The sequence below is a fragment of the Stegostoma tigrinum genome, chromosome 22 (assembly GCF_030684315.1).
Source record: "Stegostoma tigrinum isolate sSteTig4 chromosome 22, sSteTig4.hap1, whole genome shotgun sequence".
Taxonomy (NCBI): domain Eukaryota; kingdom Metazoa; phylum Chordata; class Chondrichthyes; order Orectolobiformes; family Stegostomatidae; genus Stegostoma; species Stegostoma tigrinum.
Window position 1 is genome coordinate 36,405,204 of NC_081375.1, and position 19,248 is coordinate 36,424,451.

Below are 19,248 nucleotides of genomic sequence, written 5' to 3' on the forward strand. Positions count from 1 at the left end.
ATGAGATTCGGTTCATATTTTGTGATGTTAGGCCCTGTGCAAAGCTAACGTCAGGTGTGTGGTATAAGACATTGCAATGTATGTGACACTATAATGTTATCAACTAATCTTAGAACATGGGGTTGAGATTTCGAAAAGCTATCCACCCCAGGGGGCAGAACATTGACAGTTTACATGAAGTATGAGGGCTATTTACGAGAGTCTGTTTTGTAAAAACCTGACCAAATTTTTCAGCTTTCTCTGCAAGGCCAGAGGAAACATTTGGATCCAAAGTATTTTGCTAAAACCTGCGGGCTGGTTTTTCACTGGCAAGAATTATATTGTGACAAGGAAACACTTTCTCAAAGCCCACTGTAAAAATATGAGAGCTAAATACCACTTCAAAACTGTGTAAAATAATTTTAGCTGTTGGAACGCAAGATTAATTAGTATGTACCAACTCAGTATAGTTTCAATACACTGTTAAGAACATTTGGACTAGATAACAATTATCAACAGCTCTGATCATTAGTGGTGGATAACAATATCAATGAATGTTAATTTACAAAGTAGCAATGAAAGAGGTTTTGTGGCACAGTGGCAGTGTTTCTACTTCTTGATCAGGAAAGTCCTGTTTCAAATCCCACTTGCCCAGGATCTGTGTCATAACAGGTTGATTGAAAGTCATTTTGTTTTTACAAACCAGAGTTGAGACGATTGAAGAGAGTTGAGGAAAACAGCCTAGAATGTGGGAAGTGGGATTTTAGATAAGATTCATGTGATCTACAAGGGAACATGAATATGCCATTCATATGCCCTGGCGTCTGTTTTGCCATTCAATGAGATACTGGCTGATCTATGACCTAACTCCATGAACATGCCTTTGGCTCATATCCCTTAATACCTTTGCTTAGTAAAAAAATCTATCTCAGATTTAAAATTACCAACTGTTCCTGCATCCACTGGCATTTGTGGAAGAGAATTCCAAACATCAACCACCCTCTGTGCATAGATGTATTTCATTACATCTCTCCTGAACAGTCTGGCCCTAATTTCTGAGAATCTACCCTCTATTTTCCCCAAACAGTGGAAATAGTTTATCTTTTTCTGTGTTGTATTTTCCTAACATCTGTGTAATAACATCTCTGAACAGGTTGATTAGGAAAAATGAGTCTGATTCCTGCTGCCGCTGAGGCAGACATGCACCCTGTCTCTTCACCCTCCCTGAGAGGGAAAGACAGTGCTAAACCCGACCTGACAGCTCAGCAAACATTCCACCAAGGAGGTGCCTTTGACATGAGTGTGTGTAAACTTTCTGCCAACAAGTACACTATTTAGTTTAAAAATGATATGCATTGGGACTCTTGTAGTGCAGTGGTAATATCCTACCTCTGAGTCAGAAGGCCCAGGTTCAAGTTCCACCCGCTCCTGTGGCATGTAATAACATCTCTGAACAGGTTGATTAAAAATATCTGCAATGGTGACATGAAAGTGCTTTTGTGGCACACAGTGGTGGTGTTCCTACCTCGGAGAGGGTCAGCTTGGGATCGAGCCCCATCTACTCTAGATGTGAGCGATAACATCTCTGAACGGGTTGATTAGGAAATGTATAGTACAATGGTGATATGACGCTCTTGTGGTGCAGTGATAATGTCTCTACCTCCAGGCAAGGCTTGAGTCCCGTCTCCTCCAAATGAGTGTTATAATATATTTGAACAGTTTGATTGGAAAATACCTAGAATGGTGATGCAGAGAGCTCTTGGGGTGCATTGGTGGCGTCCATACCTCTGGGCCAGGAGATCCAGGTTTGAGTCCCACCCACTCCCAAAGTATGCAACAATATTTCTGGGCAGGTTGATATGAAAATATCTACATTAGAGGAGATTATAGCATCTGCCAAACTAATTTTGAATAACTCTCCATCGATAGAAATGTTTGAACTAATTCAATTCTGTGTCATGTAGTTCTCTTGGAAGCTAATCAAGGTCAGCAGAATTAATTGCTAACACATTTGACTGGACTATACCTTTCTTTCACACTAGAAGGCCTAGGTTCAGGATCCACCTGGTCCAGAGATGTGTCATAACATCTCTGAACATGTTGATTAAAATACATACATTCTTTTCACATGCATAGATAATGACATCAAGACAGAATTAAAGAGTACTTCATATAACCCAATCAATAAACTATAACCCAGAATCTTCAAGTGTAACTTGGTGAGACTCACTGTAGTGATTTTAACAAGGTCAGCCAGGTGGACCTCATAGAATATGAGTTCCCTGATTGGATGAGATTAATAGCCCCAATCAGGGAGCCCTAACTGACAGATAGGAACAAGAGTGTTGAACATCCTGTTCACTGTGAAAGCTGACTCTGAGGGAGCTGGATCTGTGTAAAGGCCTCTCCACATGTAGATGAAGGGTAATTGGCGAAGGACACCAGCTTCTGAAGTTATTTCACTCACAACTTATTTAATCATCTGGTGATTAATACAGTAATTCCAATAAATAGATTTGTTATTTGTAATTTACAGAATATAATGTAGTTTCCTTAATGATTGTTTCAAAATTGCTTCCTTGAACCTTGTTAGATTACTACAGAGAATACAAAATGGAAAATAACCTAAAAATGATCAAGCTACTCTAAAATCTTAATCCAGGTCTATTTACCAGATAATACAAAAGCTTGGTCATTCATAGGCAGAAATCATACGTGAAAGCTCAAAGAGGATGGACAATGCCAGGGCAAGCTTTAATGCCACAGTTCTAATGAAAAACTTGAAGTTTCATTGGATTATTTACACCATGAAAGACATTTACTAAACGTTTACCTGTCAGTCTAACACCCTATATACTATTGAAGAGCATTATAAAAAATGGTTGTCAAAGGCACCTGATTACTGGTCAGAAGACAGCAACTTGGCCTCCAATCTGGCTGGGAGGACCTATACTCAGCAATGACTAATCATCCATTTGTGATTGTAGGTATGGTTATCACTTGCGACATTATCAATGAACTGCTTGCACTGTAGTGTTTTTCCTTATTGAATGTTTGACTGTGGTAGTGGAGGTTTTGAAACTGTCCTGAAAATACATTAAGATTTTGTAGACTGAACCTGTTCATCCTTTGTAATTTCTCATAAATCTCAAGTAAGAGAATCGTAAAACCATAGATACAACAATGAGGTCTCACAGTAATTTTGATGTCAGGCTCTGCAAACGGTTGTCAGAATTTCTGTCTGGGCCTGATGTCAGATTCTACATAGACCTGATGTTAAAACAAGTTTAGGCTCACTTCATTCAGATATGTTATAACTGTTGGATGGTAGAGGGAGGAACAATAGCAGCCCCAGTAAATCTTCTTCCCCAAAACGTTTCTCATGGAGTGAAATTGTGTCTGATGCCCTGCTATTGTCTAAACCTGTTGAACTTTCCTTTTCCTGCCAGGAGCAGCATTCTGCATTTCTACAGTTGGGTGCTTCAATGGAACAGCAGATCAGGGTCATCTTCAAAGTTATGGAAGAGTATGACTGGGGGAGCTTTGCCATCATTACTAGTTACTTCCCTGGATATCAGGAATTCATCACCCACATTCAGCTTTTTATCGAAACCAGCTATTATGGGTGGGAAATTGAACAGACTCTTACTCTTGAAATGACAAAAGATGAGGACAATTTCAAAACAAAGAGACTTCTGCAGCAGATTGATGCACAGGTTCTGATTCTATATTGCTCGAGAGGGGAGGCAGAAAATCTGTTTGAATTGGCTGAACAAGCAAACCTCCTTGGCCCAGACCATATCTGGATACTTTCCAGTATTGCAGTGGGCAACATGGAACGGGTGGCAAAGAAATTTCCTGTCGGACTAATCAGCATTATGACAGAGCGGTGGAAGATGAGCTTGCAGCAGCGGGTGAGAGATGGCGTGGCAATCATTGCAAAAGGTGCGGAAAGTTTTTACAAAACATACGGACACATGCCGGGACCAAGTGCTGACTGTAGGCATCCAGCTCGAGGGGTCACAAGAAATATACTATACAGGTACTGATGCATGAAAATCTAATGATAGATGGTGGTCTATTATAGACAGTGAATGATTACAACTTGTCATCAAATTTTAGTCAATGACCATTGGCAGGTGATGACTTATAAGAGTTAAAACAGGTAATCATCCAATGTTCTTTTGTGTCAGCATATCTATTATTTGTAGAGATATGTTACACATAATGATCCATCAGATGAAGTGACTCCCCAGTGGACTAAGAATTGGTTTGCATAGTGTGTCTTTGAGAGGTGGTACAGCACCTCCGAGCTCTCTCACAGGCCCAACGTGCTATTGTCACCGCTTGTGTGCCCATGCACTGTTGCTATACAGAATTAATCAATCACAGAACTGTTACTGCAGGAATCTAATTAGCTGTTGCATCTGTGCCATTTCTCCAAAGGAACAATTCACTGAGCTGTGCATGCGTTAACATTTTTCTGCTAATAAGCCAATTGCTGCCTAAATGCCTCAGCTGAACCAAACTCTACCACATTCACCTGCAGTGAATTCCAGATCCTAACCAAGCGCATTTTTTTTTCATGTTTTCATTGTTTCAATTGCCAACACATTACCTTCTCACATCAGGTCATGGCTGTGTTCAAGTGGAATGACTTTTTGATGCATTGATTCACGTAAAAAATCAACATTCAAATTGGAGTCAAATTCCACTGGGCCTTCATTAGCAGAACAGAATTTTAAAATTATATTTATAGCCTGTAAGCTAAAATGTAGTATTTTAAGTGGTAAATTAAATTACTACTAAAATAAAACATAATTAAAATATAGACAAAAAAATTAGAGTACCTCTTGCTCATTGTCAATTGTGATTCCTGATCCTCCTGTTTTCTGTGGATTCTTCCTGCTTCCCCCCCCCCCATTAGATAACTGGCAATTAAACGAGGCAGCCAATGGGAGTAGAGTTGAGCAAAGACTTCCTGTGCCTTAAATCTGTGCTCTCTCATTCTTAATTCTTCCAGCAATTGGAAGACTTTGACCCTTTGACCCCTCTCAATTCTGTACTCCTTGATCAAATCTCATCTCCAACCTTTATTCTTTAAGAGAAATGGTTCTAAATTTCCTAATCTATTTACATCATCAAAGTTCTTCATCCCTGGGAATAATTTCATGACCATTTTCTGGGCTTTTTCTAATAACTTCACATTCTCCCTATAGTGTGATGCTTAAAACTGGATGCAGTATTCCATTTGTGGCTGGAGGTTTAATATACCTTCTGTGAATTTTTGCACTATGACCCTATAAATAAAGCCAAGAATGCAATTTGTTTAATTAACTGCTCACTCAACTCGCCTGCAACTTCAATGACTTATGCCCAAGTCTTTCTCCTCCTGCACCCTCTTTAGATTTGTACCTTTAACTTAAATTGTCTCTCCTTATTCAACCTATCAAAATGAATCTGTTCACACTTTTCTGCAGTAAAAGGATGCGTACCAAGGAAAGCCTTACACTGAAGGCTACCTAATGCCACATGGCACAACAGGCTAATTTGATGTTCAAACACAATCTACTACTGATTGGGAGCAAGTGTTTGCAGGTAAAAGGACGGCTGGAAAAAGGGAAGCCTTCGAAAATGAGATAATGAGAGTACAGAGATAGTATGTTCCTATTAGGGCAATGCTGGTAGGTGAAGGGAATGCTGGATGATGAGAGAAATTGAGGTGTTGGCCAAGAATAAGAAGGGAGCAAATGTAAACAGCAGAGAGTGAGTGAATCCCTAGAAGAGTATAAAAGCAGTAGCAGTGTGTTTAAGAAGGAAATGAGGAGGGCAAAAAGGGAAATGAGATAGCTTTGGAAAATAGGGTTAAGGAGATTCCAAAGAGATTCTACAAATACATTAAGGACAAAAGGGTAACTAGGGAGTGAATAGGGCCTCTTAAGGATATGTATGGATCTGCAGGAGATGGGGGAGATATTAAACAAGTATTTTGCATCATTGTTTACTGTCAAAAGGGATATGGAAGATACAGAATGTGGGTAATAAATAGCAACAGATTGAAAAATGTCCATATTACATAGGAGGAGTTGCTGGATGACTTAAAACGCATAAAAGTGGATAAATCCCTGGGATCTGATCAAGTGTACCCTAAAACTCTGTGGGAAGCTAGAGAAGAGATTGCTGGGCCCCTTGGTGAGATATTTGTATCATTGATTGCTATGGGTGACGTTCTGGATGACTGGAGCTTGGCTAATATGGTGCCACTATTTAAGAAATGTGGTAAGAAAAAGCCAGGGAACTACAAATCGGTAAGCCTGACATCAGTGGTGGGCAAGTTGTTGGAGGAGATCCTGAGGGACATGACTTACATGTATTTGGAAAGGCTAGGACTGTTTAGGGATAGTCAGCATGGCTTTGTGTGTGGGAAATCATGTTTGACTAACTTAATTGAGTTTTTTAAAGAATTAACGAAGAGGACTGATGAGGGCAGAGTGGTTGATGTGATCGATATTGACTTCAGTAAGGCATTCAACAATGTTCCTCCTGGGTGACTGGTTGATAAAGTTGGATCAGATGGAATGGAAGGAGAACTAACATTTTGAATACTGAACTTTCTCGCAGGTAAAAGACAGAGGGCTGCTTTTTAGACTGATGGCCTGTGACCGGTGGTGTGCCACAAGGATTGGTGCTGTGTTCACTCTTTTTTGTAACTTATATAAATAATTCAAACATAAACACAACAACTATTGTTAGTAAGTTTGCAGATAACACCAAAGTTAGAGGTGTAGTGGACAGAAAAGAAGGTTATTTCAGATTACAACTGGACCTTGATCGGATAGGTCAATGGAGGAATGGCAGATGGAGTTTAATTTAGATAAACGTGAGGGGCTGCATTTTGGAAAGGTAAGGTCCTGGAGAATGCTGCTGAAGAAACGGACCTTGGAGTGCAGGTTCATTGCTCCTTGAAAGTGGAATCACAGGTACGCTAGCTTTTGTGGTCCTAAGATGCTGCTTGGCCTGCTGTGTTCATCCAGCTCCACACTTTGTTAAGCCAGGAGATCAACCCTGGCTTAATGAAGAGTGCAGGAGGCTGTTTCAAGAAAAGCATTGTTCTTACTTAGAAATGAAGCTTCAACGTGGTAAAGCTACAAAACAGGACTACTTGCATGCCAAACAACTGAAGCAACCTGCAATGGATAGAGTAAAGTAATCCCACCAGCAACACAGCAGATCTCAGATCTGCAGTCCTACCACATCCAGCCAATGAATGTTGATGGACAACATTCCCATCCTCAATGATGGAGGAACCCAGCAAAAGCTAGACTGAGCCTTTGGCCAACAGGCTAAGTAGATGATCCATCTCAGCATCCTCCAGAGATCTTCAACATCACAAATTGAGTCTTTGGTCAATTTGATTCATTCCATATGCTTTCATGAAGTGGCTGAAAGCATTGGATACGGTGAAGGCTATCGGCCTTGACAACATTCTGGCAATAGTACTGAAGACTTGTGCTCCAGAATTAGCCGCAGTCCAAGCCAGATGTTGCAGTACAGCTACAAGATCAGCATCTACCAGGCAGGAATGGTTCTTCAACTGTGTTACTAATCAGTACTTAATTCACAAAAACGTGTCGCTGACATTCAGGTTGGGCTCTGCCAAGACACTTAACCTCTAACTACATCACAATCTTTGTCTAAGCATAGAGAAAAGAACTGATCTCCAGAGATGAGGCAAAATTAGCTGCCCCTGACATCAAAACTGGATTTAACTAAGTTTGGCATCAAGGAGCCCTGACAAAACAAAACTCAATGGAAATTGGTGGAAAATTCTCCACTGATTTGGGTCATACTCGGCACAAAGAAAGATAGTCATGGTTGTTGGAGGTCAATCATCTCAGTCTCAGGACGTCACTGCAAGAAATTCCTCGGGCTAATGTCACAGGCCCAACCAACATCACCATAAATGACCTCCTTTTCATCATAAGGTCAAATGTGATAATGCTCACCTAACGATTGCACAATGCTCAACACCATTGCAACACCAGATACCAGAGTAATCTGTGTTATATACAACATGATTTGGACATCTGCCAGGTTTGGAATGATAAGTGGTAAGTAACATCTGCACCACAGAGTGCCAGCTATAACCATATCTAATGAGACAAAATCTAACCATCTCCTCTTGAAATTCAATGGCATTATCATCATTGAATTGACCACAGTCAACATCCTGATTGCTCAAAGCCTGTCCACAATCTACACAGCAGGAGTGTTAAACAATACTCTCCACTTGACTGGATATGTTCAGCTTCAATGATACTGAAGAAGTTCAACAACATCCAGGTCAGAGCATTTTACTTGAATGGCAATGCGACCACCAACTTAACATCCACTCCCTCCAACACGGACACATACATGTAGCAGTATGTAAGACCTACGAGATATACTGCATTAACATACAAACGCTTCTTCCATAGCACTTTCCTAATCTGTGACCCTCCAATACCAAAAAGGGCAAAAGCAACAATACAACTAGCAAGTTCTCTTCCAAAACATACAGCATCCTGGCTTGTAACTATGTCACCATTCTTTCACTGTTGCTTGGTAAAAATCATGGAATTCCCTTCTAACCTTACTGTGTATGTACCTATACTACATGGACTGTGGTGGTTCATGAGAGTGGCTCACCAATTTTTCCATGGCATCGAGAGATATATTCTATACTAGTCTTGATGGCTACGTTCTGTGAACAAATAATTAAAAGTTCTATTGTAATTTTATACACTACTATATACAGTACCCATTTGTGTTCTAACTAGCGTTCCACTCAGTTCTATTCTAAGTTTTCTGTTCTTAAATTCTACATTGAAACCAATAAAGGGAAATATCCTCTATGCTTTCTTAATCATTTTATCTACCTATCTTGTTACATTCAAGGATCTGTGAACATTCATCATAGTTCCTCTGTTCCTCTACATTTCTCTGTATTTACCATGTATTCCCTCATATTTTTCAGAAATTAATTTATTTGTCACTTTTCTGCCTACTTTCCTAGTCCATTGACATCTTCCAGCAGTCTACATTTCCCTAATTATCAACACATGGTCAATTTTTGCACTTGTAAATTTTTAAACTAAATTAAAGAGGCATTATTATAAATCACTGCTATCTATTTGTAAACACTAACTCCAATAAAAATGACCTTCCAGTCCATAAAAACATATTGGACATCACATTTTTCTTCCCATCTCTGAGACAATTTTGAATCCAATTTGGATCCCAAAAGTTTTAACTTTTCTGACTAGTCTGTCATTGGGGTCTTTATTGAAAGTTTAACCAAAATCTGGGTAAATTACAACCAACGCTCTGTCCTCAACAATCATCTTTGTTGCCCCTCAAGAAAATTTCAGTCACATTAAACAAGACACAGTCTTTTCTTAACAAATCCATGTGTGCAGAGATCTGGCTTTGCTCATGGCTTTTCACAGGGCTTGAAGCCCATTTATTTTCCAATGTAGAAATGGTGGCCAACCACATTAGCACACTTGTGAACACAGCACCTGACATAACCGTGACACAATACCTGATGGCTGAGTCTCAGCTCATGGAAGTCACCCACTCTGAATATTAGAGTGAAAATTCAGACTGGTGCCTCATGGCTGAGGAAAAGAATGTCTAAAGTGATTTACAGGGTGTCAGAGTCCAATAAAGTGTCCTCCAACAGATTACTGGATTGATGAAGCATTGCCTTGTGGGACGTCTTGCAGCTCAAAAGAGCATGAATTCTAGAACCACAGAATCAAAAAAAAGTCACCACAGGGAAGAAGGAGGCCATTCAGCTTATCATCAATGGACTGGCTCCCCAAATAAACAATTCACTTAGTGCTGTTCTGTTGTCTTCTCCCCGTATCTCTTGTACATTCTTGTTTTTCAGAATATATTCCAATTGCCTTTTGAATGCTTCAGTTGAATTTCCAAACATTCTCTCAGGCAGTGATTAATTTCTTTAGGAAGAGAATAGAGAGACAAGTATAATACATATAAAAAGGGGATGCAGGCACAGAGGTATATGGGTGTATAAGTTCTCTCAGGCAACGTATTCCAAACCTTAACCATACCTTGCGCTGCAATGTTTTTCCTCATGTTGCTTTTGGTGTTTTTCCCAATTGATTTAAATCTGTGTCATCTGATTCTCAATCCTGTCAGGAGTGGAGTCAGTTTCCCCCTTTCTTCTCTGTCCAAACCTGTCATGGTTTTGAATGCCTCAAACAAATTACCTTTCAGCCTCCACTTCTGTAAAGAAAGCAATCTCAACTTCTCCTACCTGTTTTCATAAATGAACTTTCTTATTCCTGGAATCATTCTTACGAATCTTTTCTGCAATGTCCCCAGTGACTTCATATCCTTCCTATCGAGCAGCACCCAGATCTGGATGAAATATTCCAGCCATGATGCAAGTTTACATTACTCTTGTATTCTAAGACTCCCTCAGTAAAGCCTATGATATTCTTTGCTTTAGTAGCCATTTCCTCGATTTATCCTGCCATCTCCATTGACCTTTGCACTTATACACCCAAGTACCTCTGTTCCTGTATCCCCTTGATAGGCATTGTACATAAATATATTGTCTCTCTGTGTTCTTCGTAAAGAAATTAATCACTTCACATTTCTCCAAATTAAGCTTCATCTGCCAGCCATCAGCTCATTCCACCATAGTTGATGTCCTTTGGAAGTTCTAAACTATCATCCTCAAAGTTCACAATGGTTCCAAGTTTTATATTATCCCCAATCTCACTTCCCTCAATATCCTTCGATGTCTCTCATCCAGTCCTGATGACTTATCCACTTTAATTACAGTCTATCCAATCCTCTTCCTTATCACTTTTAAATACTTTTAGTGTTTGAATTACCTCCTTTTGCTTTATTGTCTGAGCAGCATCATCTTCCTCGGTAAAGGCAGATGCAAAGTATTCATTTAATAAATTGGCTCTGGTCTTTGCCACCGGATGTAGATCCATTTTTTTCTGACTAAATTGGCTCCACTCTACTTCTTGCAATTCTTTAACTATTTATATGCTTGTAGATGGCTTTGGGCTTCCCCTTATCCAAGATGCTGAAAGAGTGGCAGTGCAACAGGCATGTAGAGCTTGTCTACTCTGTCTGCTTTACATTATTTCCCTTTGATGCTTCTTAAAAATTTGCATATATTATGGTACCTTACCTTCTTTTAATGACTTCTGCGGAAGGCATCTTCTCCCAGCCCAGACCCAGAGACAAGTTGGTTTCTGATGACCCGGAATGGCGGTTTAGCCTGAAGCGGTGGTCTCAGCCTGGAGTGACAGTCTTGCCTTGGTGTGAAGATCTTGTTCCAGCATAGAGGTCTTCTTCAGCAGTTTCTGGATGTTTCAGCAGACCAGTGTGAAGGTCTAGTCTCAGTGTGGAAGTCTTGTCTTGACATGATGTCTCTTGGTGGCTTCAAAAGCAGCTTTGGGGTCTCCCCGCATGCAAGTCTAGTTCTGGTGTGGAGGCCTCACTTCAGTCTAGTGTGGCAGTTTCAGTCTGGTTTTCCAGCAAACTCTGAACCCAGAAGCCATTAAATGAACTGTGATAAACTTTTTTTTCCCTTATTTATGACTTCTGTCATTAATTTAAATGCCATGGCATGGCACTTTATCAAACTTTTCAATTTCTTTTTGTAAAACTACGAGCCAATAAATTGCTGTTCTATTCAGTTCTTTTTATGTCACCAGTCTCTCTTCATACTCCCATTTTGCTTCTCTTATTTGCTTTCTCACCTCCTCTCTAAACCTCCCATATTTAGTTTATGTTCTCAAATGTACTTTTGACCTGACATGTGTCATGAGCATGTTTTTCTTAATTTTCTTAGTTCCTATCCCTTTTGTCATGTAGGGACTTCTGTCTTTGTTTGCCTTATCTTTTCCCTCTGAGGGACATATCTTGGTTACCTAACTACCTCTTCTTTGGAGGTAGCTCATTGTTTCTCCTGTTAGCCTTTATCTCCAATATATTCAACCCAGGTCTGTTCTTATTAAATTGAAGTTGGCTTTCCTTGAATTCGTTGCTCCTACTCCAGATTGAATTTTGTCCTTTCTCATGGGCATATCAGAAAGTTCAGATTGTCTAATGTTCTCCATCATAACTTCATCCCTGTGAATGTTTTTGCTGTTGCCTGTCAAGTTTGTTGCCCAACCTTGAAATGGTGCATTGTTCCCAGCACAGAGCTGCTCAAGGTCATCCAGCAATGACAGCTGTAGTCTTCCCATTGAAAGTCAGCAGGCATATGCCAAACATCTATGGGAGCATTGTTTTGTAGTGAGAAAAGCTAAAGCAGCAGACAAGATTTGTCTATGATGTAGCCATCACTGAAGTTATAAATTTGATTTGAAATGTTTATTTTATGGTGGCTTTTATTTTGTAATAGTCAGTGACAGAGAGAATGTTGAGTGTGGAGAAATTGGAATGCATAGAGTGAGAATATAGTTGACCAACCCACCAGTAAAAGACTGTTTAGGTTGCATCCTCGCTTCTTCTTCCTGCCCTTCAGATACTCACCTTATCACCAGTTGCAAGCACTGTGGCTGCATAATGGCAAGATTGTGCAGGATGCGGTAGACCACCAAGAATCTTGACACATGTTCTGCTAAGGACTGTAGTTCCTCCAGAGCCTCCCAGGTATTGACTTCTGCACCACAATAGTCACATTGAATAATCATTGGATTTTCATTGTAAGCATACTGCACACATGCATGAGTTTCACACTAGAGACATCAGCCATGTGGTCAGTACATACAGCTCACAACCCAGTAGCGACTATTTGATTTTTCACGATGATTCAGACGTTATAGTAGTCTGCTGCAGAATGAAGGTGACTGTCCCCAGGATAGTGAATGCTGTCCTCATGGATACACTGTGCGGAGTTACATGCTAACTAGATTCTGAGGGAATGTAATCCCTTTTGATTGTGGTAATGAGTTGACATGCAGTTTCTGCAGAGTGGTGCATATGCATTCAAGAGCGATCTGCATCAAGGGGTAGCCTGCAATCCTCGGAAGTCACGTGCTCACTCCATCTGTTGTTGTCTGACTAGAGAGGCTGAAGTGTAGTCAGCTTTCTTTGCATAGAGGGTTTCAGTGATCTTGTCAGACAACAAAGGATGGCAACAGGGTGATGTTACAGATATCTTCTGCCCCAGCCTAGCTGGTAGATAAAAGCTTAAGGCCTTGATCACCAGCTCAGCCAGTAGCAGTGGTATTCTTACCCTGGTCTGAAATTGCAGCTGTGGCAGATTTCACAGTGTTTCATTCTTACGGAAGCATAGATATGTCTTTCCTCACTGAGATTCAAGGTAGCAAATTGCTTCTTGGGTGAAATAGCCTCCTGTTTCTCCCTTTTTCCTCCTTTTTAACTTGTCTCCCTCCTCCTTTCTCCTTCTAGAAGCTTATTTTCTTCAAATCCTTTGTGCATTCTTCCCATTATGATGCATTCCAATGGAAACACCTACTATCATGCACATGTTTCGGATCAATTCCCTTTGCAGCCACCATACTACTTCCTACAGACTTTGGCAACTTTAAAGAACTCTGGAGAACACGAAGTGTTTATGGTATTTTACATGATTGTTTTGGCTCAGTAGGCAACACTCTTGTCTCTGAATCACATGATTCTGGGTTCAAGGCCCATTCCAGAGCTACAGCACAAAAATCAAAGCAGACATTTCACTGCATTTCCAAAGGTTGGCACAGATTTTCCAATGCTGAGCTAGTAAAATTGTTCTGGTTTCTGAATCGCAAATCGGAGTTGTGCACAGCAACCCTGCGGATTCCTCGATGTAGCAAACACTGGGGAATTGCCCAGGAAATTAAAGATTCCGTTGGGAAATTGCCTCTGCCTGGAATTCTCCAAAAAGAATCTATTTAAATTGGAGAATTTATGAGGTCCACTTCCAATAACTAAATAATTTCTCAGGGAAAGTCAGACAATTAAATACTTAGCCTAACAGTTGAGTAGCTGTTAAGTAACTTTTCAACCGACAATGCAGAGGATACATTGGCTATACCTTTCACAAACTCCTTAGACACTGCAGACTTTGACCCAGCACACTGTCTCTTCCACCAGTATTCCCAATCTGTGTGAGATTGCCACTCCTGGATAATGTAGCCTGTTGTGTGTTTCAAATGAGATGTTAAATTAGGACCAACTAAATGGATGTAAAAGAGTCCATTTGAAGAAAAGTATGGAGCTATCCTAGGTACCTCAACCAATATTTATTCCTCAATCAATATCATTAAATTAGATGTCCTGGTCATGATCACATTGCTGCTTCAGAGTGTTGCTGTTCTATTCTTTACATTACAACAGCATGGCTGTACTTCATTACCTGCAAAATGCTTTGACAGATCCAGTGGTTATGAAAAGTGCGACACAAATGAAAGTCTTTATTTTTCCTTTTTAATTGTCTTACCAGCCTTTAGAAATCAATCAGTAACTAATCTATATTTGGTTGTTGATCCCAATAAGTAACATTCTGTGGAAATAGGATGGTCCTTCTTGTTGATCAATGCAAGTTCAGCCTTGTGTGATTCTGAGATACATTAACTAGAGTACTGAACTCCAAAATGGGCAATCACCAACCTAACATATGACACTACTTGGACAACCATATCTACTGGCAACCAGAAAACAGGCACTGCACATTCAAATATTATATCTTTGCTGTTCAGTGAAAACTCTTAGTGATATTTAACACAGTAACCCTTTAAGGTTTTGATAGAGCAGCTTTCTTCAATTATTGATCCTACATAGATAAGGATCATTTGTGCCCACTAACCCATTATGACAGAGGCCAGTGACCATATTCTTTTACAGACATCTAAATTCTGCAATAGATAGTGAACTTTTGTTGATAATGATTAATTAAAGCTATGATCATTTGCAGATTATAATCCCTGAGAGACAGTGACTGTTTATAGATAACAATTAAATATGGCAGTGACACTTCACAGTTAATGATCCATTACAGACAATGAACTTTTGAAGTTAGTGAAACATGACCCATTAAATGTGAGGATTAATGCCGGTCTGTGATCCTGTGCTTACAAGGACACAATATAGGTGTTGATCCGTTCCAAGTAAATGTATTTCAAGATAACAATATTTCATAGACAGTAAAGATTTACAGGTACAAAAACAGAAGTTGCTGGAAAAGCTCACTAGGTCTGGCAGCATTTGTAAAGAATACACCAGAGTTACTGTTTCGGGTCCAGTGACCCTTGGAACTGTCCTGTGGAAAGGTCACTGGACCCGTAACAGTAACTCTGATTTATTTTCCACAGATGCTGCCAGACCTAGTGAGCTTTTCCAGCAACTTCTGTTTTCATTCCTGATTTACGGCATCCGCAGTTCTTTCGGTGTTACGAAGATTTACAAGTAATGATCCCGTACAGAGAGTGAAATTTTTCAGAGGATGATTTGTTATAGACAGTGAAATTTGACAGGTAAATGGGTCCATTGTGAACCCAGTCGACATAATAATCCATTGCAAACAGTGACATTTTTAAAGATAACCATTCATTAAATTCAATGACCCTATACTTATAATGACCCATAATAGAGAGTAGTTTTACAGGTAACTATCCATTTAGAATGAGACCCTTTTTAGCTGATAATCTATTATGGAGAGGAACCTTTTGGAGGTAATGATCCATTATAGATAGTAACTCATTTGCAGTTCATGATCTATTATAGACAGTGATACTTTGCATGGAGGGAGTTATCATGGACTTTGGCAACATAGATGCAATCATTTAGTATAATCAAAAAATGTTTTGCAGTGAATGGCCCACCATAGTCATCTGTACCTATAATCATCTATTATAGGCAGCATTGTGCTGGAAGTAATGCTGCATTGCAGGCTCTTAGTTTTTAGAAGTAATGATCTATTATAAATAGTGACAATTTACAGAATTTGCTCTATTATAGACAGTGGCACTTTATAAATAAATATCTATTGTACATAGTGATATTTCACTGGAAATAATTTTCTGCAGTGCAGAGAACAATCTGTTGCATGCTGAGATGCATTCAGTGACAACAACTTGCATTTATATAACACCTTCTAATGTAGTAGAATATCCCAATCATTTCACAGGAATGTTATGAAGCAAAATTTATTAGACTGTTATGAACACCATGGAGATCAATAATCTAAAAGAATCAAACTTACCAAGTGATCTGAATAGACAAAACCAAGGGACAAGATCTCACTTTATAAATATTCATTTTAATAACAAAACAAAGATCAACATAAATTGACACACACAACTGAAGAGAGAATTAGTAACAATATTGGCTAATATGGGGACCAGGAGTGGAAGTTACGTGATCAGCAGTTAAATGGGAATAGGATTGTGGGAGCTGGTGGTGAGATGCTTGGACAAAATGAGTTTGCAGAGGGTTTGAGGGGAGAGAGGGGAGAAAATAGAGAAAGATACAATTTTAGGATTAGGGAATGGGGAGCATTAAGTGGGCATTTAGACAAGTGGAAGGGAAGGAGTGGCAGAGGCAATTGAACAAATTGTTTTTATCTTAGTGATAAAGATACCTGTGAGCTCTTTGCATACTTTGCATTCGAGCAAGTCCTGGAGTGGTGAGCAGTTTTAGCAAATGATAATGAAACCTGATAAGTGTTCTGTAAGGTCCAGCCATATCTGGTGATGAATAGCTAAACCTGTTGTCTCCCATATCCATTTATGTCTGTCTATGATCAGGTCTGTACCAAGGGAACAGTTGTGGTAAGAAAGAAGAATGGGTTTACTATGGACAAGGGCAAAGGTGAGGAGTGCAATTAAGTGAATTAGTAAATATAGAAATGTTGTGGTGAATATAGAGCCAAAGGCTAGACAACTGACATTCTGTAGGTGCAGTTGTAATGGAATTGATAGTTTTTTTCCTGGTACAGTTTCCGGCTTAAACCGCTGCAGTCCTCCACCTGTGGGTTGGCCCACAATACTATTGGGGAGGGACTTCCAGGATTTTGACCCAGTGACAATGAAGGAACGGCGATATACTTCCAAGTCAGGATGGTAAGTGACTTGGAGGGGAACTTGGAGGTGGTGGTGTTCCCGTCCGTCTGATGCCCTTGTCTTTCTAGATGGCAGTGTCATGGGTTTGGAAGGTGCTGTCTGAGGAGCTTTGGCGAATTTCTGCAGTGCATTTATAGATAGTACACACTGCTGCTACTGAGCATCAGTGTGAGGGAGTGAATGCTTGTGGATGTCGTGACAATCAAGCAGCTACTTTTTCCTGGATGGTACCAAACTTCTTGAGTGTTGTTGGGGCTGCATTCATCCAGGTAAATGGCGAGTATTCCATCACATTCCTGACTTGTGCCTTGTGGATTATGGCTTTGAGGAGTCAGGAGGTGAGTTACTCACCGAAGTATTCCTAGATTCTGGCCTGCTCTTGTAGCTGCTCTGTTAATGTCGTGAATCCAGCTGAGTTTCTGGTCAATGATAATCCCCAGGATGTTGATAGTGGGGGATTCAGTGATGGTAACATGATTGAATGTCAAAGGATGATGGTAGATTGTCTTTTATTGGGGATGGTCATAGCTTGGCATTTATGTGGCATGAATGTCATTTGCCACTTGTCAGCCCAAGTCTGGATATTGTCCAGATCTTGTTGCATTTGATCGTGGACTGCTTCAGTAACTGAGGAGTCACGAATCGTGCTGAACATTGTGCAATCATTGGCGAACATGCTCACTTCTCAACTTATGATGGAGGGAAGGTCATTGATGAAGCAACTGAAAATGGTTGGCCCTAGGCACTACCCTGAGGAACCTCTGCAGAGATGTCCTGGAGTTGAGATGATTGACCTCCCAGAATCACTACCATCTTCCTATTTATCAGGGATGACTCCTACCACAGGAGTGTTTGCCCCCGATTCCCACTGACTCCAGTCTTGCTAGGGCTCCTTGATGCCACACTAAGTTGAATGCAGCCTTGATATTGAGGACTGTCGCTCTCACTTCACCTCTGGAATTCAGCTGTTTTGAACCAAGGCTGTAATGAGGTCAGGAGCTGAGTGGCCCTGGCAGAACCCAACTGGGCATCACTGAGCAGGTTATTGCTGCGCAGGTGCTGCTTGATAACACTATTGATGACACCTTTCACCACTTTACTGATGATCAAGAGCAGACTGATGGGGCAGTAATTGGCTGGGTTGGATTTGTCCTGCTTTTTGTGTACAAGACATACCTGGGCAATTTTCCACATTGTTGGGTGGATACTAGTGTTGGACCAACTTGGCTATGGGAATGGCAAGTTCTGGAGCACAAGTCTTCAGTACTATTGCTGGAATATTGTCAGGGCCCATAGCCTTTGCAGTATCCAGTGTCTCCAACCATTTCTTGATATCACATGGAGCGAACTGAATTGGCTGAAGACTGTAATGTTGGAGATCACTGGAGGAGGCCGAGATGGATCATCCACTCGCCACTTCTGGCTAAAGATTGCTGCAAACACTACAGCCTTATCTTTGGAACTGATGTGCTGGGCTGTGCATCATTGAGGATGGGGACATTTGTAAAGCCTCCTCCTCCAGTGAGTTGATTAATTGTCCACCACCATTCATGACTAGATTGGGCAGGACTGCAGAGCTCTGATCTGATCCCTTGGTTATGGGATTGCTTAGCTCTGGCTATCACTTGCTGCTTTTGCAGTTTCATGTGCAAGTAGTCCTGTTTGGTGGCTTCAGCAGGTTAATGCCTCATCTTCAGGTATGCCTGGTGCTGCTCCTGACATGCCCTCCTGCACTCCTCATTGAACCACGGCTGACACCTTGGTTTGATGGTAATGGTTGAGTGGGAATATGCCGGGTCATGAGATTACTGATTGTGTTGGGAGTACAACTCTGCTGCTGTTGATGGTCCACAGCACTTCATGGATGGCCAGTCCTGAGTAGGTAGCTCTGTGCGAAGTCTGTCCCATTTAGCATGGTGATAGTGCCACACAACACAATGGAGCTTGTTCTCAACGTGAAGGCGCATCTTTGTCTCCACAAGGACTGTGCAATGGTCACTCTTACCAATACCGTCATGGTTAGATTCAACTGTAGCTGACAGATTAGTAAGGATGAGGTCAAGAATAATTTTCCTTCTTGTTGGTTCCCTCACCACCTGCTGCAGACCCAGTCTAGCAGTTATGTCCTTTAGGACCTGACCAGCTCGATCAGTACTACTGCTGCTGA

The 19,248-nt window shown here is 40.6% G+C and overlaps 1 protein-coding gene across 3 annotated transcripts in view; it reads left to right on the forward strand.

Annotated features, from left to right (window-relative positions):
- LOC125463633 (glutamate receptor ionotropic, NMDA 2C-like) overlaps positions 1–19,248 on the forward strand; it is a 149,734-nt gene that overhangs the window by 42,807 nt on the left and 87,679 nt on the right. For all 3 annotated transcript variants that reach the window (XR_007249879.2, XR_007249878.2, XM_048555162.2), the window contains exon 3: positions 3,429–4,021. Coding sequence is in view for 1 of the 3 variants with exons in the window: in XM_048555162.2 (XP_048411119.2) it covers positions 3,429–4,021 (593 nt within the window). In the remaining 2 variants the exon portion in view is untranslated. The remainder of the gene's footprint in view (positions 1–3,428; positions 4,022–19,248) is intronic.